Genomic DNA, 27,345 nt, shown 5'->3' on the forward strand with positions numbered 1-27,345 from the left:
AACCTGCCAAGATGTTATCGCCTTAAAACTTTAAATACACAGATATTAAATAGGGAAACTTAATCTATAAGCAGTTCTTAACCTTAGCTAAGGATGAATGTATTATGCTCATCTATTAGCTTTCTCATGTTACAGTATTCCTTGTTCAACAATTGCTATTCAGTGCCATTGGGGACAGGTAAATTTTCTTTACTGCTTTTATTCCCTTTTATTGTTAAAGTTTCTTAAATAACAAACTGAAAAAGGTCTCTGTTGCCACCACAATTTTAAATAATTGTGGTCCAAGCCAAAAACAAATTTAAAAAAAAAAAAAAGTACAGTAGTACCTCGAGATACAAGTTGCTTGAAATACAAGTCTTTTGAGATACAAGCCATCACTCTGTCCATATTTTTGTTCGACAAGCTAAAATCCGAGATAAAAAACATGCTTCAGGACACACCGCGAGTTGGTCAATAGGTACACGAATCCATTCGTATTGCCATGCCTTCAAATTGTCTGTGAAGCCTGACTGGTACAGTTCCATCGGTCCAGTTCCTGATAGGTTACCTTAACAGACAAGTCCTTAGGCTGCTGTTGAAGACCTTACCGGTGATCTTCACTGGTTTCGCCGCGGTTTATTACACAGATATAGTTTATAATCAAAAACGGGTCATAATCTTACCGTGCAGATTTCATTGAACATAAAAAACACCTATTTTTGGGCTTATTGTGCATTTGAATCTGAAGTTCTGTTAGGTGTGTTAATGTTAGCAGATGTTCACACTCTGTGTCTGGCAGGAAGTGGGCTTGTTGAAGAGTCCTAATCCAGAAACACAAGAGACATTAGATCATTATCCTGTTGGCCTTTCTTGGCAAGCTACTCTTCCACTTTATTATGTATGACTGGAGTATTTAGGGAAACTCATTTTATGCAAATGCACGTTGTCTCAGGACATGTTGCATTTTTCGACAATGATAACGTATTTTATCAGCGATCTCCTGCACATCAGTGGCTCAAGTTTGTGGAATCCAACAAACTTTGTCAAACTTTAAAGACCCACCACATTTAGAGGAAAAAATATTTAATCTTGGGAATAAATGTGAGAAAAACCAAAAGAATTTGTTTTTTTGGCTCTGGTTCAGGTCAGAGCTCTCTCGCTTACTCACTCCCTTCCCTTCACTCTCTCCTGTTCCCCTTCCTTTCTCACTGTTTTCACATCTGGAGGGTATCTGGTGTGGTTGTGTGACTGCTCGCCTGCTATGGGACAGCCTGCTTTAAAATTGGACTTCAGACTTTCAGCAAAGATCGGTTGAAGAGGTAAAGTAGTGGAGCAGAACAATGCTTTTGTAGACTTTCCTGTTGCATGTTTACAGGTGGTTGTGCTACTATTCAGAGCTTAAACTGAGCTTTAAATGTCAGCATCATTCATCCATGCATGGCAATTCTGGCATGTGTATTCTATACAATCCAAACTCCTTAATAGTCCAGTAAAGCTGCTTCAGAGCCAGATTGGGTAACACAAGAGTGTTAGTCTCCCTTCTGACTCCTGTTTGGTATGAAGTTTAATTCTGACTGGTTCCAGATCTTAAAAATAGGTTATGTTCATTCTGGTATATGCATGCTGCTGACTGGATTTTGTTTGGGTGCATATCTCTTAATTTGGTAGAAAAGGTGCATTGCTAGGTAGGGTAGGATATGATAGGATAGGATAGGATAGGATAGGATAGGATAGGATAGGATAGGATAGGATAGGGTAGGATAGGATAAGATAGGATAAGATAGCATAAGATAGGATAGCATAGGATAGGATAGGATAGGATAGGATAGGATAGCATAGCATAGGATAGGATAGGATAGCATAGGATAGGATAGCATAGGATAGGATAGGATAGGATAGCATAGGATAGGATAGGATAGGATAGGAGAGGAGAGGAGAGGAGAGGAGAGGAGAGGAGAGGAGAGGAGAGGAGAGGAGAGGAGAGGAGAGGAGAGGAGAGGACAGGACAGGACAGGACAGGACAGGATAGGATAGGATAGGATGGATGGTATGGGATGGGATTGGATAGGATAAGGTAGGACAGGACAATACATGACATTACAGAATTCTGAGTCTGTAACATATAGATATGAATAGATTATCCACAACTGCTTTTGTTAGCAAAACTGTTAAGCTGTCATTGAGAATTAGATTTATCAGGAAAATGTAACATTGATCAGCTGTAGATTTTCCATCTGCTTTGGAAGTAAACAATACTAAAATACTGTGTAATAATAGAGCATGATGTCAAAGGTATAAATGAGTGCCTGTACTAAGGTGTAAATATTTGTTTGATTTCATTTATACCAGAAGTTTTATACCAGAAATTCTTACAAATTGTTATTTTTTATAAAGGTTTATTTTCCTTTTGTTGGAAAGCAACATGTGCAGGGTGACATGTGATTCTCATCTCTTCATTAGATCCAATTATAGTTGGTGAGGAGTAAAGGAGGAATAAAGCTCCAGCCTAAGCACACCGGACATCTTTTGTTGATGTCTCAGAGTATAAATGCAAAAATGGCTCTTAATGACCTGGAAATGGAACAGCAGTGATGCACCATTACTGGTAGACTGCAAGGCCTTGAAATTAAATGCTGTATATAATTCACTTCTCATACATATGAATGCAGGCAGAAGACTGATGCGTACTTTTAAATGATTCAAATCAACTAAAGTATCAGTGGATGGTGAGACATTCTGGGGTAACATGACCCTATGCATCAAAATGTGATGAAAAAATTCCATCAGTACTACAGATGTGTCAGTGCAGTGATAATTTATACTGTAAGCTTGAGTCATCCTTTCATGACTAAATAAAGTTCATTCATAGATTACAAAATCAGACTTCACAATGTAAATAAAGTGGATTGGATTGGATGTGGGCTTTACAGTCTGTGTAATACACGAGGCCCCTTAGTTAACAGAATCCAATTCGATGGGGACAAAATGTTAGACACCTCAGGAAGAGCCTCAGAACAGGGACTTCTCTCCCACGATGGACATGTCATGTAAATAGAGTCACAAAATATGCAAATAACTAGGCCAAATATCTGAAGAATGTGGATTCAAGAGGATAAGTCTGTCTTCATCATAATGACCCCCCGGAGGACAGGCCCTACAAATAAAATTCGCAGAAGAGTCCAAACACATACCCGTTTTATTGACAAACGCACCGACATTACGAATGCCGTTTGCATAATACAAAAAGGCATGCGCGTTATTTCTATTGAAATCTTATTAAATAATATCTATTGTTTTCTGTGATCATTGATCTCTGTGATCTGTTTTATTAAAAACAAACTACCATATTAAATACCATTTTAGCTGTTGTATAATTGTTTTAAAAATTGCATCCTCATTAAGAAATTGATGGCAGCAAATCATTTTTTAAAATTTGGGACAGGGACACGTTTACCACACATCACATGTTGCATCACATGTTCTCTTAACAGCATTCTGAAAGCATTTTGGAACTGAGGAGACTGACTTATTTGAAAATGAAATCTTTTCTTTTTTCCCTTATGTAGGATATCAGCTGCTTAACATACTGTGGTCTCTGCTGTTTATTGTGATAAAAATTTTTTAATAGCTATTATAGTGCTCCAAACGTTTTGATTGATTGATTGCAGGCAGGTCAATTTCATGGAGCCAAGCTGCTGTTGTACAAGCAGAATGTGGTTTTACTGTGTTACTGAGAAAAAGCAAGGCCATCCCTGAAAACGCCTTTGGCTAAGTGGCAGCAAATTTGAAGTATTAATAAAGACTTCACTGATGTTATAAGTGTATATTAGGTTAATAGGCTACCTGTGATCGCTAATGCCCCATACCATATCAGTATGGGGAAGGTTAATAAACGTTTAAATTACCGTAAATAATAAAACAAATAGTTTGTTGCAATACAACGGAATTTTGTTATTTGCGGGTGGTCCTGGAATGCATTAACCGCAATTAATGAGGGATCACTGTATTCCTCAGCCCATAGAGTGATGTAGCTGAAGAATCCTGTCTTTTTTTAAATGTAGTGATGTCACTACAGAATCCAGTTTGGTTTTAAATGGAGTGACTTCAGAGCAGTGTCCTGTCCCTTTTAAATGAGTTGATGTCACTGCAGAATCCTGTCCATTTAAAATGCAGTGATGTCATTACAGAATCAAGTCTGTTTTAAATGCAGTGGTGTCTCTGCAGAATCCTGTCTGTTTTAAATGCAGGGATGACATTACAGAGCCCTGTTCATTTGTAAATGTAGTGATGTCATGGCTTTTTCTTGCATTATCTTCAGTACCCACTTTTTTCTGCTACCGTGTGTCGCGAGGTTGCTCCAATCCCAGCCGACTGAGAGTGTAAGGCAGGATACAATCTGGGCGTGACGCCAGTGCACCATGGAACCACATGAAGGACATCAAACACGCACACCCACCGTCACACCTACGGACAATGTGAGACCGGCTAGTTCACGTGAAGGGCATATTTTTGGAAGTGAGGGGAAGCCGGAGAAAACCTACACAGACATGGCAAGAACGTACAAACTCTGCACAGAGGGGGACGAACATAGAAACGCCTTGCTGTGTGGCAACACAAGTGATGTCACTGCAGAATCCTGTCTGGTATAAATGCAAAGATGTCATTTTACAATCTTGTCTGTTTTAATGCAGTGATGTCCCAGAAGATTATTATCTGCTATAAATGCAGTGATGTCAGTGATGTCACTGCATTTATAGTGACATCACTGTAAATACAGTCATGTCACTGCATAATCCAGTTCATTGTAAATGCAGTAATGACCTTACAGAATCCTGTCTCTTTCAAATGCAGTGAATGTCTCGGCAAAATCCTGCCCTTTTTAAATGTTGCGATATCTCTACAGAATCCTGTTGGTTTTGAATGCAGTGAAGTCAATGCAGAATTCTGTCCATTTTAAATGCACTGACGACACTACAGTATTCTGTCCGCTTCAAATGCAGTGATGTCACTATCGAATCCTGTCTGTCTCAATACAGTGACGTTACTTTGTAAATTAAAAAAAACAAATTATATACTTATTATGATCCTGGAAGGTAAATTAAGATGGCACACTCTAGTATCTTTGTTAATAATATGCATTCATATATACAGTATACTGTATATATATAATATATATTAGTGTGTACAGGCCCCTGTAATACACACAAGCACACACAAGGGGGCCTGTAAGCATGCAATGGGAGATAGAGTGGCGAACAGCTTCTTCTTGGTGCGCCCCAAATGAACAACTTGTGAATGGGGACGCCGCCTTGCTCAAGGATGCCTCGGCAGTGCTCCGGAGGTGAGCTGACACCTTCCACTGTCAGCTCACACTCTGGGTGTTTTTGGGCGACAGCGGGAATCGAACCGCCGATCTTAGAATGTTGGAAGACCGCCCGCTCTACCACTGAGCCTCTGCCGCCCCTAAAAAAGCACTGCACTGTGTCACTGCAGAAACTTGTCCATTTTAAATGGAGTGATGTTACTGCAGAATCTGTCAACTATGGTGACGACAGATAAAACACCTCTCAACTTTGCTCCGTGTGTTAAATTTAACGTCTACTCATATCATAGATCAGTACATGCTCAACACATCTAAATAAAATGTGAAAAAACAACAACATGAAAAACAGACTTTGACAAGATTTCCTGTTTTCTAACACTGAGTGAAACCCAAATCTTTGCAATTTCACATTGAAATAATTCTAAAGTTTTGTAGTATTGAGTAGTTGTAGGCACAGTGGCGCAATGGGTTCTGCCTGTTGGGGTTAGTCTCTATTTGGACATAATTTTCATACAGGCACAAAAAGACACACACAAAAAAATCACAATTGATAATAGTTGAGGGAACTGTAGCTACAATTTTTGCAAGACACAACAAATATTTTAGGACATGACAAAGAAGGAAAAAATATGTGAAAAATAGAAATGTGGCCTGATGTGTTTAACTTATCTGTTCTTGTGCCACAGGAGAAGTAAGCAGTGGACATGGCCTCTCTCAAGCCTTCCGTCCTGCAGACTTTGATTGTACTGCTCTTGGCCTTGGTGTTGGTGTGTTGCAAGGCCTCTCTTGAAACAGAGCAAGAGGATGAGGAGGAGATAAATGTCACAACAATGGGGAAGAAACCTGACCTTACTGAATGTCCGCAAGAGTGCAGCTGCACAGCGGAGGGGGCGGTGGACTGTGCTGGAGTTGACCTCACAGAGTTTCCTGCTGAGCTGTCTGACGAAACCCGCCAGCTCTCTCTACAGGTATGTGGGACGTTAAGAAGGACACACATCCACATTTTCTCTGAAATTTTTCACATTTGTCACTCTGAAATTAAGGAATAGATATGTCAAAACTCTCATGTGTGTTATCCTCACAGACATCTCATGTGTGTTTGTCTGTTTGTTGCTTTTCCAGAACAACAAAATTGAGACAATAACAGTGGATCATATTTCTCATCTGCATCAGCTTCAAACTCTGAATCTGCAGAACAACTGGCTCACCACAGATGGTAAACACTATAAAACTAATCTGAACACACAGCCAAAACTTGGGGCGCAATATTAATTTCAGACAAATTTGACAGTATGTAGACTACATCCAACTGTGGTAGATGCAGTTTTTTTCTGCTTACTGTTGCCCAGTTTTTGCAACATCTGTTTGTTCTCCCAGCCAGTACACATCCAGGTGGCAGGAAATTCATGGGGCCATGTTGTGCAAAAAACATCTTTTCCTGCGCTTTATTCCTTTTTTCTTTTCAAAGTCAATGCTACGTTCCATTTGCGCGTCTGCAATTTGTAGTTTATACAAAACCTATTTTAAATGGTAAATATGATATCACTGCTTTCTATCACTGGCTCATCCGGTGTTGTTTCTGTTAGAGGGATGGCTGAGAGCCATCATTGTGAACATGAAGAGATAGCTTTTGCTTTCCTGCCCAGCTGTGGCCTCAGTGAGCGAATGTTGGGTACAAATTATAGTAAATTAGTGTTGTATTTGTGCTTCTAATAGACCAGCAAAACTCCAGTAACCCTGGGGAAAACACTTTATATCAGATAATTCCATATGTTGAAATTGGCTGCAGTGAGTGCATAAAAATAAGTGTCTGCTGACAAGTTGACATTTTAAAGGGATTTAAAAAAAATAAAAATAAATTCTGAGATCCAAGGAAGTCTGCACTCAATTGATCACTTCTTGCTCTTGGCCAGCTTACTGACAACTAAAAGCTTCTTCCTATCATTAAAAAAATAGTGTTGTTCAGAGTTCTAAACTACATCTGTCACATTCATTTTCAATAGTAACACTCATTATGCTGAGGAAATAGTATGTGATCAGTAGTTAGAGAACAGTAGTCCCTCGTGATACAAGCTGCTCAACATACAACTTCATTGAGATAGTAGCCTTCACACCGTCCATGTTTTTGTTGTTTGATTAAGAGCTCAGTCACTGAGTGGATTAACCTTATATCTCGAGGTTCTACTGTACTCTGATTTCAGAAAACGTATGGATGAAGATATACCTATGGATTCGGATGTTGTCAGAGTCATTCTGTTCTGCTCTGTTCTGTTCTGTTCTGTTCTGTTCTGTTCTGTTCTGTTCTGCTCTGTTCTGTTCTGTTCTGTTCTGTTCTGTTCTGTTCTGTTCTGTTCTGTTCTGTGAGCCAGACAGTGTAGCACTCGTTACACCACAGATTCACCATCACGCTTAATAATACAGTATGTCCTTTAAGTATCAGGAACAAGTCTGAATCATTAAATTTACACCAAGCTTTAGTTGATCAATAATCTTCAGTTGATTCAGTTCCACAAAAGTGAGGCAACATAATTTAAACTTATTTCTTATGCTGGGACACTAGCCTTGTCTGACTAAGCAAATTCTCAGATGTTATGCAGAGTTGTTGAAACAGGCACTTAAAGAAATTTTGGGTGACTCATTGAGATGATGTGATTTCAATTCTCGCCTTGAGTTTTAACTTTATTTCTTTAAATTTGTTATCATTAAACTGTATGATAGTGAGGGCGGCACAGTGGCGCAGTGGGTAGCGCTGTTGTCGCACAACAAGGCAGGTCCGGGTTCGAGTCCCGCTCTGTGCGGAGTTTGCTTGTTCTCCCCGTGTCTGCGTGGGTTCTCTCCAGGTTGGCTTTTCCAAATTGCCCGTAGGAGTGAGTGAGTGTGTGTGCGTGTTTGTACAGTATGTCTTCTGTGTAGCTCCGTGGTGCACTGGCACTGCACCCGGAGTTTGTCCCGCCTCACGCCCTATGCCAGCTGGATTAGACTGCAGCTCCCCGTGACCTGCACAAGCGGATGAAGCAAGTGGGAAAATGAATGAATAACTGAATTTATGATAATGAGTGAGAAGTTGTGATGGCTCTCAGACCTCTGACTGGCTGACCAATCAAAATTGACATGTGTCCATCTCTTGTTCCTCTTGTCTATTCATCTACAGGCTCCCCAACCGTCTGGTATTACATTTCTATTTTATTTTTAAAGGTTACAGTGGATTTATGTTCTCCCCTCTCCAGTTTGTGTCATTTAGCCCTGAATGTTTGATGAATTCTACACACTATCAGCTTGTTTATATGCTTGTGATGGGTTTTCTCTTCCCAGGCCTTGAAGATGAAGGTTTTGAGATGCTTGAACAGCTGGCGTATTTATACTTGGCAAATAACAAAGTGAGTCATACACCTAACATTCACGTGGTTTCTTTTTCACTGCTAATCCAGATTGTCCTTGTATGATGCCATGACAGGCTTTTAGTGTGTCTCTGACAGTCATTGTACTGTATTGTGATTCCCAGGCATACTGTCACTAGCAGAGAGGGGTGGCGGTCTCCTCTCATACACTGTGTGAGCTTATGCTTGTAATCACTTCCAGTATGGCTGTGCCAGCTGGTCAGAAGTAAAATGTTACTGACCCTGTTGGAAACACAGCAAGAGAAAGAGGATGGACAGATTTGTTTGTGCCTTCACAGAGATGAATAGGCAAATGGGATATGAAAAGAATGGGGGATTTTTAAGTGCTCACTAAGCCTCAAAGACACCCATGCTGCTTTAATCCATAAACCATGCTATAAAGGAGAGAGCTCTAAATGAACATCTAATCTCACCGCTACTTCTGGGATGTCTATATTCTCTGCTATTCTCTGCAGATAATATTTTTTCTCGTAGGAAAGGCCAAAATTAAGAAAACTTTTCTTTTAACAATCGCAAAATGTACAAACGGTTTGAGAGGACAGAATGGATGAATCAGAGCAATTATCTGAATTCACAAGAGAGTAATTGCCTTTGAAATATCTGTCAATGATAAAAAAATACTTTTAATTAAAATTACCCAGCAAATAAGTCAGTGATAATATAAGATAATATACAGTATATATAAGAAAACCTATGTGTCTGCAGCAATCTGACCTGATCCACAAGACTAAACACAGCAGTGCTTTAAGCCAAATGCCAATATTATTCTCAAAACATTACGATATGGACACGCTCACAGTGACAGTTTTTAGAAAAATAATTTCTTCTGTTTCTATGCAACATTTGAATCTTAACAGCAAAAGACGTTATTGTTCAGAATGAACAGGGGCTTTGAAACTGAAGCATAAATAAGTAACCGAGAGGATTAAACTGTAAGCCAATTTTTGTCATTGTGGATCGAGAGAATACATCAAGTCATGTTTTCATTCATTCATTCATTCATTCATTCATTCATTCATTCATTCATTCATTCATTCACTCATTCACTCATTCACTCATTCACTCATTCACTCACTTCTCCTAGGGGGTTCACCAAGACCATCCCAAGTTAGCTGAGACATGTAATCCCTCCACAGTTTTCTGGGTTTATCACTGGGTGTCCTCTCAAGAGAACATATCTGGAATTCCTCCACAGGGAGGTATCCGGGGGACATCCTGACCAAATGTCTGAAGCACTGAAACCAACTTCATTAAATGTGGAAGAGCAGTGGTTCCTCTCTAAGCTCCTCAAAAATGGATGAGCTCCTTACCATATCTCTGATAGTGGACCCAGTGGAGGAAGCTCATTTCAGTTGCATGTTCTTTCAGTCATTACCCAAAGTTCAGCGGAGGAACATAGACAGCTCAGCAGTTTGAGAATCTTGCTTTGTATGCATTGCTCCGTTCTTTTAATTCATTCACGAACAACACCCCAAAGATACTTGTATTCATCCACTTGGGCAAACAACTCATCCCTAACCTGGAAACAAATGTTGGAGATGCTCACACTCAGCAGGCAGCAATCACTACCAATTGCAGATAGAGATCGTGAAGTTAATAGGACTACATCATCTGCAAAAAGCAGAGACGTGACCCTGAATATATTTTTGCAATGTTGTGTTATTCAGTATATAAGCATTTGCTCATTACAGGTCATATTTAAGAATTTTTCTGTTAGAGAAAAATCACAAACTCCAGTGTCTTGTCACTCTTGTACTTGCAGCTCACCTCTGCACCAAGGGTCTTACCACCCTCATTGGTCAGTGCTGATTTTGCTGCTAATCAGCTTACAAATATCTACCCATATACGTTTGGCCAGAAACCAAATCTAAAGTAAGCATCTGCCAGCTTCTGTAAATTTAGTACTTGTTACTGAAATTATATCAATTCACATGGCAATTTCCCATAACTATGGCCTCCAGGTCTGTGTATCTCCATAACAACAAGCTGACTGATGCAAGCCTTCCTTATCATATGTTTAATGGCTCTGACAACCTGGAGATCCTCACGATGTCCAGCAACTTCCTGCAGATTGTCCCAGGCCACCTGCCGTCCACCCTTTACCGACTACATCTGAAGGTCCAGCACAAACTTAGATTGGTTTTGTATGTGCGGTACATTCCTGTACATCTTTATCTTTTTTTATTCATGAATCACATAACCACATAAGGCCTGCTCCTGTTACAGAGTAACAAGTTAGAGCAAATTCCACCGGGGGCTTTTGACAACTTGCCAAACCTCAGAGAGCTGTATCTCCAGAATAACCACCTCAGCAATGAGGGCATGGATAACGAGACTTTCAGGTAGACTAAATCCCAAGAAGTTAACATATTATAACATGCTGACTGTGTTGCAAGAGAAAAAAAACAGCCTGAATTAAAATGCATGTCTTTATGACTTCCTCTTCTCTTGGCAGCCAGCTTAACAGCCTGGAGTGTTTGGACTTATCCAATAACAACCTGAGTGTTGTCCCAAAGGGCTTGCCTCGCAATCTGGTGCTGTTACATCTGGAAAAGAACTCTATTCGTAGTATCCCGGGAGACACTCTTAGTTCTGTCAGAAACCTTGAGTATCTCCTCCTTCATAATAACAAGCTTCGATCACGATCCATTCACCCGGCTGCATTCCAGGTATTCTATTCTTCTTCCTATTCTTCTGTATTGTCTTTGTAATATAGAGTATGTAGAATTAAGTATTTTAAAATGGTCAGGGCAGGTTGGAAGAGATTTAATTCGAGATATTTTTGTAACAGTGAATTAAATATTGGTTTTTATGTATATATATATATATATATATATATATATATATATATACACATACATATATATATATATGTATATACACACTGTATATATATGTGTGTATGTATATGTGTATATATGTATATACTGTATATGTATGTGTGTGTATATATATAAATATATACTGTATATATATAAAATACAATATATATATGTATATACACACACACGTGTGTGTGTGTGTGTGTGTGTGTGTGTGTCTGTGTGTCTGTGTGTGTGTGTGTGTGTGTGTGTGTGTGTGTGTGTGTGTGTGTGTGTGTGTGTGTGTGTGTGTGTGTGTGTGTGTGTGACTAATGTGATCAAGGGGAAACATAATGTCCCCTACAGGGGACAAATAAAGTTTGTTTCATTTCATATTCTCACCAGGGCCTTAAGAAGCTGCACACTCTCCACTTGTACAACAACTTGCTTGAACGGGTTCCCAGGAGCTTGCCTCGGCGAGCCAAGACCCTGATGATACTACACAACTTGATTTCCGAAATTGGCCGCAATGACCTTGCCTTACTGTACACTCTGACTGAGCTCAACCTCAGCTACAACAAACTGACCAGCCCCAAGGTCCACCACGAGGCCTTCAGGAAGCTGCGCATGCTTGAAACCTTAGATCTCTCTGGGAATAGCCTACACTCATTGCCTGTTGGTCTTCCTCGCAGTTTGCGTGTGCTTGAAATCAAGAACAACCAGCTAAATTCTATTCCAGACGGCGCGTTGTCAGCAATGAAGAACTTACAAAAGATCATCTTGAGCAACAACCAGCTCAAACTGAATTCTATTTACCAAGGAGCCTGGATGGAGCTCAGTGCTCTCACAGTGAGTGAGCAGTAGGAACAGATCAAGTCATTTCTACCCTTTCATTGTGGTTTTTGGGTTGTTTCTATGGCAGTTTGACAAAAGTGGCTGTTTGTGACTGAACAGCTGAGTGGCTATCAATCCGAAGGATGAAGTTACATGGTCGTCCAGCCGGCTGAGTGTTGCTGGATCTTTGCTGGCCATTGCTGTACACTTTAAACATTAATTGACCCAGACTGTCCTCAGTTGGGTTACTGGCAAGACAGTACAAGCACCAACATGACTCTTAACTTATAGTAAACTTTTATGTAATGATAATAGGTGAGTAAAATTCACTTGTTAAGTTCATCTAAGTGAATCAACACTTTCATTTCTGAATCTTTCATTAATATTATCACGGGCACTTCTGACAGCCTTTGTTTTTAAATCAGATCTTGCATGGTAAACAAGGTTGTGCTGGCTTTGTGAGATCTGGTGAAACTCAACTGTCATAGGCTTCCACAACATGGTGTCTAAAGAATTCCGGATGTTCAGCTCAAATCAAGATGTGAATTTTTTTCTGATCCTTGATATTGTCATTGACATCATTCACATTCATATTGCCTAGCACACATGTTGTATGTACTAGATGTGCATAGTATGTTTCCATGTAAATGTTTTCTTCTGATATGAATTTGCTACAAAAAATTCTTTAAATGCTTGATTGTGTTCATTCTCCGTGTTATTATTTTAGACTCTAGACCTGTCTGGCAACCAGCTCTCACACATCCCGTCTGACCTGCCTGAGTCTTTGGAATACCTTTACCTGCAAAGTAACCGCATATCTACTGTACCTGCCTCAGCTTTTGAAGGTACACCAAACATCAAGGGCATCTACCTTCGGTAAGGGACCATCATCATTTTCTTACAAAACAAGAAATTTTAGTTTTTCAGCTCACTCACATTGCTGGGAACTGACTTCCCATTCAGAAGGCACAAATTATTTTCCATGACTGTTTGCCCAAGCATTGATGCTTTGCGGTAGTTTCGAAAGACTTGCAGAAATCCTTAAATTGATCTTGTTCAACATCCATTTTATGTGCTTCAAGAGGAATATTGTTGCGTTTGGATATTTAAAATTGGCACATTAGGTTAAAGTAAACCCTCACTTGTTCGCGCTTCACGATGCGCGGCTTCACTACATGCAATGCAAAGCACAGTTCACTTACATGCAGAAATTTCTTCACATTTGCTGAATCTTTTAAGGATATTATGGTCTGATAGTGAAATCTTCAAACTGCTCACAGCTGCCCGTTGAAAAGTTATGTCTCTTCAATGTTGGACTAGTTGCCCAAACAGATTTTCAGTGCTTCTCCTCTTTCCATGTTTGCTAAGAATAATAGAAACTCTCCAGGACTCCCCTTCAAACTCAGTCATTGGTTGAATCAAGCCAGGTTCACACAACAGGAGATTTGGTCCAGTTCGGTCTTTCTTCAGACCTCCAGACCAATACGGAAGAAACTGGTATGGAACAAAGATTGGTCCTAATGTTCAATCCAAAACATCGTTGTTAGAACATTTTTACAGGTGTAGTCTTGCATCTCTTGACCTACTCAAGGATGACTGGAGCCACCTCAGTGTCTTTGAATGTTTGATTTTTGAGCGTAACTGGATGATTACATCAGTATTTTAGAATGACTTCAAGTTGGTGATCGAGTGACAAACTCCCGATGCTGCTCCCAAGCAACAGTAAACATTTGAACCTTTTGGACTAATATTATCAAGCATGCTACTAATGACTGATATTGTACTAATGGGCTAGCCTCCATTTCTTGCTGACCACAACTTCCCATTTATTTCTTCACCCAATCTTTTGCCTTCTCTTTTCTTTTTCTCACTGTAAAGTTCTCCAATCGTGACGGCAAATTACTTTAATTTTCATGACATATCTGCTCCTCCAGAGATCACATCTGATGCATTTACCTTTCCCTTGGCCACGAGGATTGTTATAAAATCCCACTCTTCATCTTCCAGGGTGAACAATGGCTTTTTCTTCTGGTGAACAGACTGCCAAATATCACTGAATAGCGACATAACAGAAGGTTCCTTCTAATCTGCACACTGTCTCGAAGCATTCACAGACAGGTATATCCACGGATACATTCTAAACGTTTTCTTGAATCTGACTCTAACTATAGAGTCAGATTATTATCGTTATTATTGTATAGTTTTCATTGTCAGTTTTCATGATCACCTTTCATTATCATATTATTATCACAAACATCCTTGAGCGTGGAGAGAGGGACCTGCTATACCATTCATCAAATTTAATTGACATGCACTCCCACAATAATCAGATTTTTGAATAATCTGATCATTCAGCAAATAACATTTACTTAAAGTTCAGTGAGTTTGAAACAGTTGTTTTGCAGCAATTTGTGTTCTGATTAAACAAAGAAATAAATGACACAGTGACTCCTGGGAATGGTTTGAGGCTAAACCTAGAACACACCCCTCATCTCTAATGCATCCTTACATCCTGTGGTAACACTTCAGCCCTTCCTGTGGCTGTTGAAGCTCAAAGAGTGATCTGTTCTAACATTTCACCCTGGTTATGTCTTTCTTTTCCATTTGGAAGTGTTTCAGACATCTTTGCATACTCCTTTGCTTAACCAATTCGCAAAAAAAAAAAAGTTTTACAAAAATCCATTTTCTTCTCATGAAAGAACGTTATGTTTGTCTTGCTGTGAGTGACAAAGAGGGGTTTCACCCAAGTATCCGTGTCCAGAAATAAAAGACTAGTCCACTTTCAACTACCACAACGGTTTCGGCAGTAATTAGACACGCTGGCCTCTTAAATCTCATTGCAGGATGAATAAATGTGTAAACACTCACTTTAAACTGTTCCTACTCCCCAAAACATTAGCAATAGCATATCTGTAATTATTCTTGTAACGTTATGTTAAAGTGCTCCCTGTTGGGGCTAATAGGCCACCTTTGGTCTGCACAATTCACAGTAATAAAGTCACATTAAGGTGAGTGAGCTGTGTTCAGTTTTCACATAATCTGAGTAATATCCAAAATAACCTCATTTAATGAGCTCAAACAGTTGCAGATACTGTATGCCTATGAACATTTCCCACAAAATTATATTACCCGTCTGTCAGCTGCGGACCGGTTTCTCTTGGCACGCAACCATGAATCAAGCCAGGCTATCACACACACTCACACATCCTCCTGACTCTCCTTTTCCTGTATGAATGAAAACAAATTCAAACCCCATGAGACTAACTGTTGCTAGTTTGCTGATAATGCTGTTGACCAATTGGCCAACATGCTCAAAAGTCTAACAAACAGTGGAGAAAGAGAGTTACTGTACCTGAATGACTGGCCTATACACTAATGGGAAGATGAGTTTGAAATTTTGTGCATGTTCATATATAAATATAAGAGTCATGCACATCTTGCATCTTATCAAACACACAACTCAATACAAAGAAACATAAAATTTACTGTGTAAAGTAATGTCTATGTAAATGTGAAATTAATTCATATGTACTGTATATAAACTGAAGTGCCACAATTCAAATCACCCAGTTAGAAATCATAACAGCAAGATACAAATTATGCAATTATCTTTTCCTGAAGAAGTTAAGCAACTGCTGTGAACAAAGGTTGTTGCTGATTGGACGCACAGGCCTGTGATTTCCTATTTGTTTTGAACTCATTAATCCGTTGTATTTCCTATTTGTCGTTTTGATTTGCACTGCAGGTATCCCACAGTCATGAGAAATCCCATAACCACACAACAGAGGCTCACTAACATGTTATATTACATTTGATTACTCCACATCGAAACCGATGTGGAAAAAAACCCACAAGTTGTGTCAGGCTTACTAAGCATACTGCTGTCAGTAGTTTTACAACAAAATTGATGTAAATGTTAAAACTCTACTTTTTAAAAAAATTTTCAATATAGTTTAAACTGTTAAATCTTATGTAAATTACACTGAGGGCTGGTCAACTGCTGGAAAAAAACTTTCTAATCTCTCTCTCGTCTCTAACTATTTTGCGTATAGTGAATTTTCCACTTTGTTTTATGCAGTATGGTTTATGATTTTATCAATAATTATTTCATTCTCTGTGGTTTCCCATCTGACCTCAACAGCACTGTGTTATTGCTCATGTCCACAGCTTTGATCCTTTCCAGGCTGCTGTGCTCTTTATGTTCGTATCAGCTGCAGCTACTTTTTTTTTTTCCAACCAAAATCTCGATCCAGATGAGAACCCTTGGCTTGAACCACTTTAGCTCCACTGGAACACTTCCATCAGGATGAAATTGGATTTATGTGTGTTGAGAATTGCATGTGTATTGTACGTCGGCCACTGATTCATATTCACTGATAACACAAGGAAACATTTTCACCAATTGATTGGATCAGCAGAAGTGTTTTCAGAAAAATGAGAAACACCCCTGATTAGTTTGGTATAGGATTCAGAAACGATGTTATTTTTCCTCTATATTTATTCAACTATATTCAGTAGTTCTGTAGTGAGTTTGCAGGTCACATGTGTCTGATTACTATCAGCCATGAAACCAGGTCTGTGTTTTCTACTGTCAAGAGGACATTCAGCTGTTTTCAACCATTGATAGTGCAAGCCTTTAGCTGTGATTGGAAGGGAGAGAAACTAAGCCTCAACAACAGGAACAGCCGATAGCAGCTTGTCATCTTCACAAATAATACCTCCTATAAATAGATAGATAGATAGATAGATATATACTTTAATGATCCCAAGGGAAATTCAGGCCCATACAGTTCGCAGACAGCTCACCAAGTATTCAGACTCTGTTTTTTAGAGCTTATGCTTATGACTAATCCACATATAAAACAGTATTGTATGGGGGAACACTTCAAACCTCACCAAGGACCTCTGGACCAGACCTTTCCAATTATATAAGCTACTCTACATACCAGTTTTTTGAGATACGAGCTGTAGCTCTGTCCATATTCGACTTACAAGTGAAATCCGAGATATGAGCCGTGGTTTGGGTGAGTGCTAATTGGTGAGTGGATACAATATCAGCTGAGATCGGACCTGGTCTTTACCATGTGTTGGCAGATGGATACAACATCAGCTGAGAATGGATCTCATGAGGCAGGGTACACTCTGAGTGCAACGCCTGTGCACTGTGGAGCCACATAGAGATAAACAAGCATGTACACACACAATCACACTTACGGGCAATTTTAAGCCAGCAAGTTCATCTGAAACACATGTTTTTTGGAGGTGGGAGGAAGCTGTATAGCTCGGAGAGAACCAACGTAGACACAAGGATACAATGCTAACTACACACAGACGGAGACGTAATCCAGGAACCGCCTTGTTGTACAGCAACAGAGCGACTCACTGCGGCACCATTATATATAATTAATTATACGTAGGTAAAGTCTGCATGTCTATTAGTTAATGAATATAGTTTTTTTCTTCTTCATAATATAGTGTGTTTGGGTTTTTTTTTACAAGGCTGGGATATATTAAAATGATTTTAGTTGTCTTAAATGGGGAAATGTTGTTTGATTTATGGATTAAACTCGTATCTCACGGTTCTACTGCATATGTTTTTTATTAAGGCCTCGACACATGATGTTGACAGAGGAGAGTGGGGATAGTAAGTCTTGATGAAATAGCTAAAAGAGACAATCTACTCAGTTATAGATGCAAGATTTAGCCAACTGTTGATTTTGGACAAATTGCCTTTTGTCCAAAAGGGCAATTTGGTTTTGCTTCTTGAACAGATATTTCATTTCAAAAATAATTAAAAAGATTTCATATATTTTTCCAATATTAGTAGTCCTTCAGAAATGGAGTGTTTAAAACTAGAGCCAATATAATTCAGCTAAATATCAGTAAATATCAGACGTCTCTTTCTAGTTGATGGTATTCCTACATTTGCTGATCCAACAACCTTGAAATGTTCACACTCACACAGTACTACAAATTACACTAGATTTATCTAAACACTAGATACATGTCACTGCCCGTGACTGACACACACTAGCGTGACTGCTGTTCATAATCGTGCATGTGTTCAAAAGTGGGTCCCATATTATGGATGATCCCATTGTGGAGATGAGCTGATCCTCTGACAGATGTGATTCTTCACTGTCGTTGGCTGTCTGTTCACCCTCTTGTTGGGTGTTGGGTTTTTGACTATTTCTGATTAAGACCAATGTAACACAGACTGACTTCTGTCCCCTTCTTTAGATTTAACCGCCTGTCTGTTCAATCTGTGGACGAGAGCTCCTTTGCGCACCTGTCCAACTTACAAGTGCTGGACATCGGCACAGGAAACCCTCATGGGAATGCTCCTCTTCCAGGACAGGGGCTGGATGGTGACAAAATGACGGAGGAGGAAACATAAGACATTCAGAAGTAAACTGACTTTGTGCTGTGTCAAAGACAGATTTGTTTGTTCAATGAGAATGAACCCTTCAATGTCATTTTCTGGGTTTATTACTGAGTTGGGCTGAGTTAATTTTTTCTGGTGCAGGATACCGGATGTTTAGTTTCCATTTTTTGGGCTGGTTAGGATTACATATCTTTAAATCTGAGCTAATATTTGTTTTTGACATGTAGCAGCCATGGCTTTGTTTTTGTGCTTTATTTTAAAAATCCATTCATAGACATCCATTTAAATTCATGCAAATGTTTCAAACCAAAAGCCCAAGCACACTGTCTCCATCTTTATGATTTATACCTGCTCACTTCTGTGAGTCGAAACTTGTTGGAAATACATAAAAACAATTTGTGAGGATAAGCAGTGAACTTCGGAGGCATTCATCTTTTCAGTCTTTAAATATTGAATGAAACTCTGCAGTACGATGCAGTATCTAATAGGGCTGAAATTCAGCTTCATTATCAGTTCATCTTACTTTTTTTCTACTATTCATATTAAATCTTAGCAAGAAGAAAATAACAAAGAACTGATTTTTCAAATCCGTTAACCTGAAAAATTCAATTTATGATGATGAAAAAAAAAAACCACACTTAGGAGAGACATTCAAGATACATGTTAAAACATCTGTTAAATAAATATGTACAATTCATGGTCTAATTTTTTTTATCATTAGCTATTTGCTATAACTGCTTTGTCTAACTGAGACTCCCTTTAAATGAGAGGCCTTTTTCATGTTTAAATTTGAAAAACAAATAAAATATAAGTGGACAAGAGATTCACAAGATAAAGAATACATGAAGCATCTACTGTATATCTGATCATGTTTGAGTTCACAGTGTTGTTGGCTTTGACCCAGAGAAACAGTCCATTCAGACTATGGTCACATCATTTCAAGCACAATTCTTGGACTGGTAAAAGAGATCTCAACCTAGAGACTGTAACTTAAAGACTCAACCTAAAATGAAAAATCATTTATTTATCTCCTCACCCATATAGTGATAGGGAGATGGGTGAGGATTCTTTTTATACTCAAAAAAAAAAGTTGTTATTTTACAATACAGTAGTGTGAATGATTGTGGATATCATAATAATTATCATGTTATGCTCTTGCTTGTGAATTAGATTTTTTCTAAACATAGAAGCAATTGTAACAGAAGCTGGTTTCCATGCTACTTCAGTCTATTCCTATTTCTCTTTTTAAAGATGGCAAATATTTATATATGGCAGTAAGAATACTCATCACTATCTTTGTCACTATTGTTATGAATACAGTGTCACATTCACATACAGTAGTATTGTCACATAGTATACACTCATTAAACACAGAAGTAAACTGTGCATTTCCTAACATTCAATATCTGATCAATATTTCAGCAGGTACTCCCACAACTTCATGTCAACTGTCTAAATGTATGAACCACATGATTCTGTAAAAAAAGGAAAAAAAATATTAAAATATGATTTGTTCTTTTCATTTGACTCAAATCCACTTTTTCATGGATTGAAAGCATAATAGAGACCATAAAACAAGAATTTTACTGCAGTAAACTGCCCCTTTTTCATGCTGCAGAAGCCATCAGTGATTAAATGATTGTGCCAAAATTACAATCGTCAATTGTAAAATGAAACCAAAGCTGATATTTGAGAACATCAAGGGGGTGGGGAGGACTCAGCTGGAGTTCCTGGAAAACGAAATAAAATTCATGTACAGCTCTAGCTGAAATGTGATGCAAGGTAGCTAGAGCTAATGTGAGTGCTACTGTGGTATAAGTGGAATGACTGTACCACACCAACATGCAAATCACTCACCTGAAGCCTTTGCCTGTGTATGTTGATTTTTCAGCAGGCTCAGACTACTGGACAAGTGGACAGAAAAATCGGATGTTGGTCAGGGTCCCATTATGGGTTTATTGTGACCAAGAGTACACAGATCTTGGGTAGGACCATGAATTAGTCAGTTAATGTTACTGCTAAATTGTCAAAATCAACCTTAGACCATCATTAAAAATGTAAAGTGTAAACTGGTATGACGCTAGAGGAGCCAAGGCCCAGGCGTTCCCTTTAATCCAAACACAGTTTATCCAAAGCCAAACTCACAGTCCTGCCACAGATATTAAACAAAGTTAAACAAAACAAAAAAGCTGGACCCATGTTAAAATTTAATGGGGTCCACTCAGGCTCAAGGCCGGACCTCCCACCAAGGTTTTAATGCAATTCCATTGAGTAGTTTTGTTTTTTCTTAAAATTCTGCTTAATATCTAACCAACCAACCAACCAACCAACCAACCAACCAACCAACCAACCAATAAACAAACCTGCCCTCCTTGATGATGGCAGAAATGTGTAAATGTAGGCCACCTTGAACATTGAGGTTTATATTTGTCAGACATGGACTGATCCTAAATACTTTGTCATCTCTGTATGTGGTGGAAATACTAGTGCACAGCATCTGTAGGAAGCAAACCTGGGAAGCACAAAACATTTTTTGGTTTATGCATGAAGAGAGAACCTTCACATACCAGAATCATACACAAGGACGATGTTTCCTAAGTGCAAAATGTCAAGGCTATCTGGCCAAACTATTCTTTTCACGAATGAACATGCCTACTAAAATGACTGGATTTTGACATCTGTGTCTCTCACCCACATGGTCTCAGGAGTCTTGCATTTAAAACAGAATTGGATGTTTTTAGTGGCAAATACACAATCTTGAGATATTGTTTGATGTATGTTTGATGTGGAAAAACAGTGAAACAAACCACTCAGCCAACAACGGAAGTGCTTCTTGTTCATGGTGAAATTACCAACGGGCATTCAAGTGCCAGGACAAAACCAAGTGCTCCTGATACATTTAGAATACTTAAAACCATTCAAATCTCTAATTGGACCATGTATGAACATGCTAACATGATCATGAGCCTAATGCCACCAGGTTTTTAAGGCAAAGTTAAAGATGAGGGCATTTTTCATTGCCTTCTCATTATCCAGCCAAATTCTCGCAAGTCTTTCTTGCCTTTCTGTCTTGTTTAATACAACAAAAGTTGCTTTCAGTAATATAAAATATAACTACTTATATAATCAACATGTTGCACATAGACAAAAAAGTTATATAAAATATAGGTATCAAATAGAAATGCACATGCAATTACTCGCACTTGTGTTCAATGTGCAGGAGTGTACTGTATGTGTGCGCTCATGCTTTCCGCATCAGAGAGTTCTGTGAATAAAATCCAACTGTTGTCCTTTGAGTGTCATGAGCTCCACTGTCAGTGTGATGCTTGTCCAGTCTTACAGAAAGGGTTTCACTCCTTTGACCAGCAACCGACAGTTTATCGCTGTAGTTTTCAGGATTTCTCATCACAAACGAGTTTGCCAAATTTAAAACCTGACAGGTGAGCTGTGGTGTGCTTCCATCTGTGAAGTTCTTCAGGTCCACATATCAACACAGACAACACATCAATCCGCGTAAGGAAGCTATACATTGGTTTCAATGCCATTCATGTCAATACTGCAATGTTCTTTGCTCTTCTTGAGATGTCTTGGGGGAATCGGCGGTCTCTTCCTCTCTAATGGTGGTCGGACACCCTCCTCCAGTTGCATTAGCCGGGCCACATCAGACGGGACAAGTTTGTGTTTAATCCCTGCAGAAGGGACCCGATAGTTGCCATTGTTATTGTGACAGTTCATAAGAGGTGGGGAGTCCACTGCGGGCTTGGTCTCACAAATTAAAGGCACCTGGAGGCAAATAGATGTATTGGGGTAGGGGCAGGGATAGAGGGTGTTAGTGTCAATAGAATGGGTAATATCGAAAAGTAAAGTAAAACACTTCCAAAAGAAGGAACTGAATCCACTTTCTGCTGCCTTCTGATAGTGTGGCTTCAAACCAAATGACTCCATGTACTACTCTGCTCTGGAAATGATGGTGGTCTAAAGCATCATCATTCATAATCAACAGTGACTATGTTTAATATAGCTAGGGTGATAAGTTAACATATCTTTCAGGACTGTGGTCACAATTAAAACTTACTCCATCTCCCTCTTTCATGAAGTCTTTCCTGCAGATGTGTGCCATGATGCCCGTGGCCAAAGCATCCCCCATCACATTCACCATGGTACGGAATCTGTCTCTAGAGACGCAAAAAATTTGGAGGGAATCTGAGTGAGTGCGACCAAAAATATTTCTTTTTTTGAAAAAAAATGAAGAGGACAGGTCTCGAGTTTTAACCCATGTGGCTTGAATAATTCAGAACAGTATCATAAAATGACGGGTGTAAACACATATACTACTTACAAAGCCCAGTCTACTGCAATAATGAGGGTGATGTCATCAGTAGGCAACCCAACAGATGTTAGCACAATCACCATAGTGACCAGTCCGGCTTGTGGTATCCCTGCGGCTCCAATACTGGCTGCGGTGGCTGTGATGCTGGATAGATTTATGATTACAAAAATAATCCAAATGTCAGTTAATAAATAAAAACATTACAAAATGAATTCATGTAACAATGGAGAAATTATGGCTATTGACCATTATCAGTCCTGTGGGACTTCAGACACATAGCCTATTGAACCAAGAGTGTAAATTATTAAATGATTAAATAAAAAAAGCAATATTTTGTTATAGCTCTGTCCGTAATCAGTGAAAAGATTTTTCAACAGGTACACAGATAAAAAAGAACTTCCTTCATGGTTCGGCGTGGCAGTGCTGGTGTGTGGTAGAGAGAGGGGCCAGGCTTGTGGGTGGAGCCACGGCTCCACACCTGAGACTTATCCGCACACCCGTAACTGATTTTCACACCTGAACTAACTTCCATGAGGCTTTTTAAGTGAGGTGCTGTCTGAACTCTCTGCTGGTTCGTCCTGACGTTCTGATTCTTCCCTGTCTGTGGAATTTTTGAGTTTGGCTGTCTTTGTGTGTGGCTCCGCGGTGCACTGGCGTTGTGCTCGGAGTTTCCCCCGCCTCACGCCCTATGCCAGCTGGGATTGGCTCCAGCTCAACATGACCCTCTCCGGCGGGTAACGCGGAAGATAATGAATGAATTAATGCTGCTACTCCATCAATAGGTTCCTTATCAAACTAACATGCCATGTTTGCCTCTAAAATACCTTTAAAATACATTTTTTAAAGGTCCCATAATATGCATTTTTTAATTCATGTCATTCAGCTGCCAGATGTCCAAATACACTGTATTTGAAATGTCGTTGTCTTGCCCCAAAGTGATCCATGGTCCTCAATATCTTTGACTGAATGTTGATAAATTCTCCTCTGCCCCCTAACGGTCTGTTTTAATAGGACGTAGCTTTCAGCTCCCTATCTTGACCTCTCCCCCCTCTGAGCGTTCCCAATCTCCCTTCCCCCTCTCAGCTGACCAATTAACACTGCCCTCCCCCGCGGTTCACATGCATTTGCAGGGCTCGAAATTAACTTTTTTTCTCGACAGCACTGGTGCTCCCAAATTTAGAAGTTAGTAGCACCAGCAAAGACTTTAGGAGCACCGACCCAAAAGCAAGGCAGTGACGGAGCGATAGAGACGCTTTGTCCATCTCTGTTCCGTGCGCCTCTCTCCCTCGCCCAGGAGAGCAGCCGCAGCTGTGCTGTCATTGTTTCCTGGCAGTACTGCAGGAGTGTGGTCTCACAAAAAAGGCGCACCAGATTTTTTTCCCTCCCAAATATATTTAATAGTCGCCCTGATAAAAATTTAGGCGCACATGCAATCAAAATGGGCGCAATTTCAAGCCCTGATTTGTTTACTTGCTCCATTGGAACACGCCTGCATTACAGATCGAATGATCGCCATCGTCTGGAGCTTTTTTAACTTTCAGCAACTTCACTGCTACGTATTTCACTCTGATTCTTCTTTTGTTTTCCACTCCTGTTTTTCATGACAAAACGGTTCATTTTTCGGCGCTAAGCGTTTCTCTGCTTTCTCATGCTCCTCAGTCTTTGCTGAACAAAGAATCGTAGCTTATTGTGTAAACATGATCAGACCAACCGGTGAGATAATTACATCCAGCTTGAAAGTGCTGAATTGTGATTGTTAAAGTTGGTTTTCCGAAAATCGTGATGGACAATGACAGATCGTAGATAACACAGGAGCTAAGCTACCGCAAACTAATGAAGTATGTATTCTCTCTTGTATTCTCGTGTGTGTGTGTGTGTGTGTGTTTGTGGATACACGCAGCTCTCCAATCACTTACAAGAGCTAGAGCTGCTTTCATTCACCAAAAAACAGACAATTGTTCTGAATTAGTAATTAATATGCAACTGATTATGTGTTCGCTGTGATGCTGGGGATAGCCTCAGGCAGACACACACATACACACACACACGCGTACACACCTGACTGAATCAGCACTAACTAGTTAGCCAAATGCTAGCTGAATTCACAGTTTGTGAGGAACTTTCAGTGTGTAGCTCTGATCCAGATCATTGCCACACACTGCTATGTAGCAGTGTGGATCCCGAGAACACCCTGCTTAGTGTCACCCACTTTTTGATGTGAGGATGGATGGTTAGATGGGTGGATGGATGGATGGATGGATTGATAGATGGATAAATGGACGGATCATCTGGAAAGTGAAATCTATACATGTAATTATCAAGATACAAACATCCAGCTGACTAGCATTCGTAGATATGAACAAAGACACGCCGCCATATCCGACTATTGTTCTCCAGTCCCCCTTTCTGCCACAACTCCTGCCGAGCAGCACCATTGCGTTCACACAGCTCCAATACTCATCTCCCCCTCTTTTTGTCTGTTGTTTCTGTGACCATTTGAGAGCATCAGGCTTTGTACCCTGGATGCTTTGCTGTTTATCATGGCTGATAAAACAAAGGCTAGTGAAGATAGCGGTGACCGTGGTGGTCACTGTCTCTAATGACTACTTTGACTCTCACCAGCAATAACTCCTCCTCTTACTTGTTCCTTCTTCTCTTTCTTCACTCTAAAGGTAAGGAGCAAAAGAACTACAAACTAATCTGAATTCAAAACAATCACATGAATTACGAGTGACGCTTTACGATAAATATCGGAACTATACTATGGTGGTGCCAGGAAACGGGACACAGAGAGACTCCACAGGCTCATCCGGAGGGCTAGCTCTGTGATCGGTCAGGATCTGGACTCGATACAGACTGTCCTAGAGAGGAGGACTATGTCCAGGTTTAGGTCGATCCTGGGTAACACCACCCACCCCCTGCACACCACCTTCACCCAGCAGAGGAGCTCCTTCAGTGGCAGACTGCTGTCACCAAGCTCCTCCACTGAGAGACTCAGGACCTCCTTTGTGCCTCGTGCCATCAGGGGGCACAACCACTCTCTCAGGAGGAGGGGGTCTGAAGCCGCAGGGTCATCAAGGTCGGGTGAGAAGGGATAGAAGTGGGGGGCCTGGGACGCACTGTGGATGCACTGTGGGACACTTTGTGGGGGTCCTTAGTCAGTTCACAGCTCGGTTCATCCACGTGTTACTCATCACACTTCATCTACACCCAATGCTCTTTCTTCTCTTCTTCTCCCATGTGCCTATGCTTCCTTCCTTTTATTTTAGGCTATTCTTTTCCTTTTGTTATAATTATGTAACAGCATGTATATAATGTTACTTATACTTTCTGTCATGTGTGTATTTATTGTATTTATTGTATCTCTTGTGAGCAGATGTCACCTGAATTTCCCTTGCGATCATTAAAGTATATATCTATCTATCTCTATCTATACGTATGTATGTTAATATATTGTCTTTATTCTGATTTGTCACACAGTAACATGATATTAAGTGCTTATAACGGTTTTCTAGTGATTTTGCGATTCCAGTATTTGTAGGTCAGGTCTTCCTGGTCATCCAACAAGAGCCGTTCTCCAGTTTGACCTGATGACTGCAGGCTGGAAACGACCTCGAGAGAAACCCCGCACCCAATGGCTCAATGTAATTGCGGGCAACCTCCGACGACAAGGAGTCGCTGTGGACGACGCAGAGCGGCTGGCACAAAACCGCCAGTGTTGGACAAAACTGGCTCAACGCACAGGGATCAGACACCCCCACCCTACCTCAAAAGAGCCCTACTGACAACTGACTATCTTAATTTTTGTGGTATGAAGTTGAGCGAAATGAAGTAAACCTGATTTTTATTTTTTATTTTCTTTGAAAACCGACGTGTAATCGAGAACAACTTAAAACGATCTGTACCCGTATGTTATTCAATTGATGTTTATTTCAATATCTTTTCCTGTTTCTGGTAAGTCTTAAGGAATAGTACTTTTAGTAGGAATGACATTTAAATGACCTCGAATAGTGATTGTACATTGAAATTGAATAAAGGACGACTGACAAACAGTTCATCTTACTAACAGTCCAAAATCACAAACTTGTAATAATTCAATCAGGTTGTCATCATAACTGTCTGCTGAATGAATACAGTGTGTAGTCAAGTATGTATTGTGGTACTTTTTATAACTGGTTCAGATCCAGAAGATAGGATGATCCCACCACTTATTACCACATGGTGGGGAGAGATGGTAAATGGGGGATGGGGAATAGGGCCCGGGGTCAAATAGTGGCATGACAGGGATATGATGG

The 27,345-nt window shown here is 39.9% G+C and overlaps 2 protein-coding genes across 6 annotated transcripts in view; one reads left to right on the top strand and one right to left on the bottom strand.

Annotated features, from left to right (window-relative positions):
* The first annotated feature begins 1,187 nt into the window (after positions 1–1,187).
* The window catches only part of podn (podocan), a 26,458-nt gene continuing 300 nt past the window's right edge, over positions 1,188–27,345 (top strand). The window contains exons 1-13 of one of the 4 annotated variants that reach the window (XR_011036705.1): positions 1,188–1,298; positions 5,989–6,270; positions 6,425–6,518; positions 8,615–8,679; positions 10,463–10,572; positions 10,662–10,818; positions 10,927–11,042; positions 11,156–11,369; positions 11,907–12,350; positions 13,063–13,211; positions 18,576–18,743; positions 22,818–22,927; positions 25,723–25,738. Coding sequence is in view for 3 of the 4 variants with exons in the window: in XM_068318936.1 (XP_068175037.1) it covers positions 6,007–6,270; positions 6,425–6,518; positions 8,615–8,679; positions 10,463–10,572; positions 10,662–10,818; positions 10,927–11,042; positions 11,156–11,369; positions 11,907–12,350; positions 13,063–13,211; positions 18,576–18,732 (1,770 nt within the window). In the remaining variant the exon portion in view is untranslated. Of the gene's footprint in view, positions 1,299–5,988; positions 6,271–6,424; positions 6,519–8,614; positions 8,680–10,462; positions 10,573–10,661; positions 10,819–10,926; positions 11,043–11,155; positions 11,370–11,906; positions 12,351–13,062; positions 13,212–18,575; positions 20,243–22,817; positions 22,940–25,722 lie in introns of those variants that run through there. The other 3 variants (XM_068318936.1, XM_068318937.1, XM_068318935.1) reach the window with 3 other exon arrangements.
* slc1a7b (solute carrier family 1 member 7b) overlaps positions 22,243–27,345 on the bottom strand; it is a 31,318-nt gene continuing 26,215 nt past the window's right edge. The window contains exons 9-11 of one of the 2 annotated variants that reach the window (XM_068318939.1): positions 23,060–23,194; positions 22,796–22,895; positions 22,243–22,503 (exon numbers count right to left, since the gene is read on the bottom strand). In XM_068318939.1, the coding sequence (XP_068175040.1) occupies positions 22,243–22,503; positions 22,796–22,895; positions 23,060–23,194 (496 nt within the window). Of the gene's footprint in view, positions 22,505–22,790; positions 22,896–23,059; positions 23,195–27,345 lie in introns of both variants that reach the window. The other variant, XM_068318938.1, reaches the window with a different exon arrangement.

This window comes from Antennarius striatus, chromosome 7, assembly GCF_040054535.1.
Source record: "Antennarius striatus isolate MH-2024 chromosome 7, ASM4005453v1, whole genome shotgun sequence".
NCBI lineage: Eukaryota > Metazoa > Chordata > Actinopteri > Lophiiformes > Antennariidae > Antennarius > Antennarius striatus.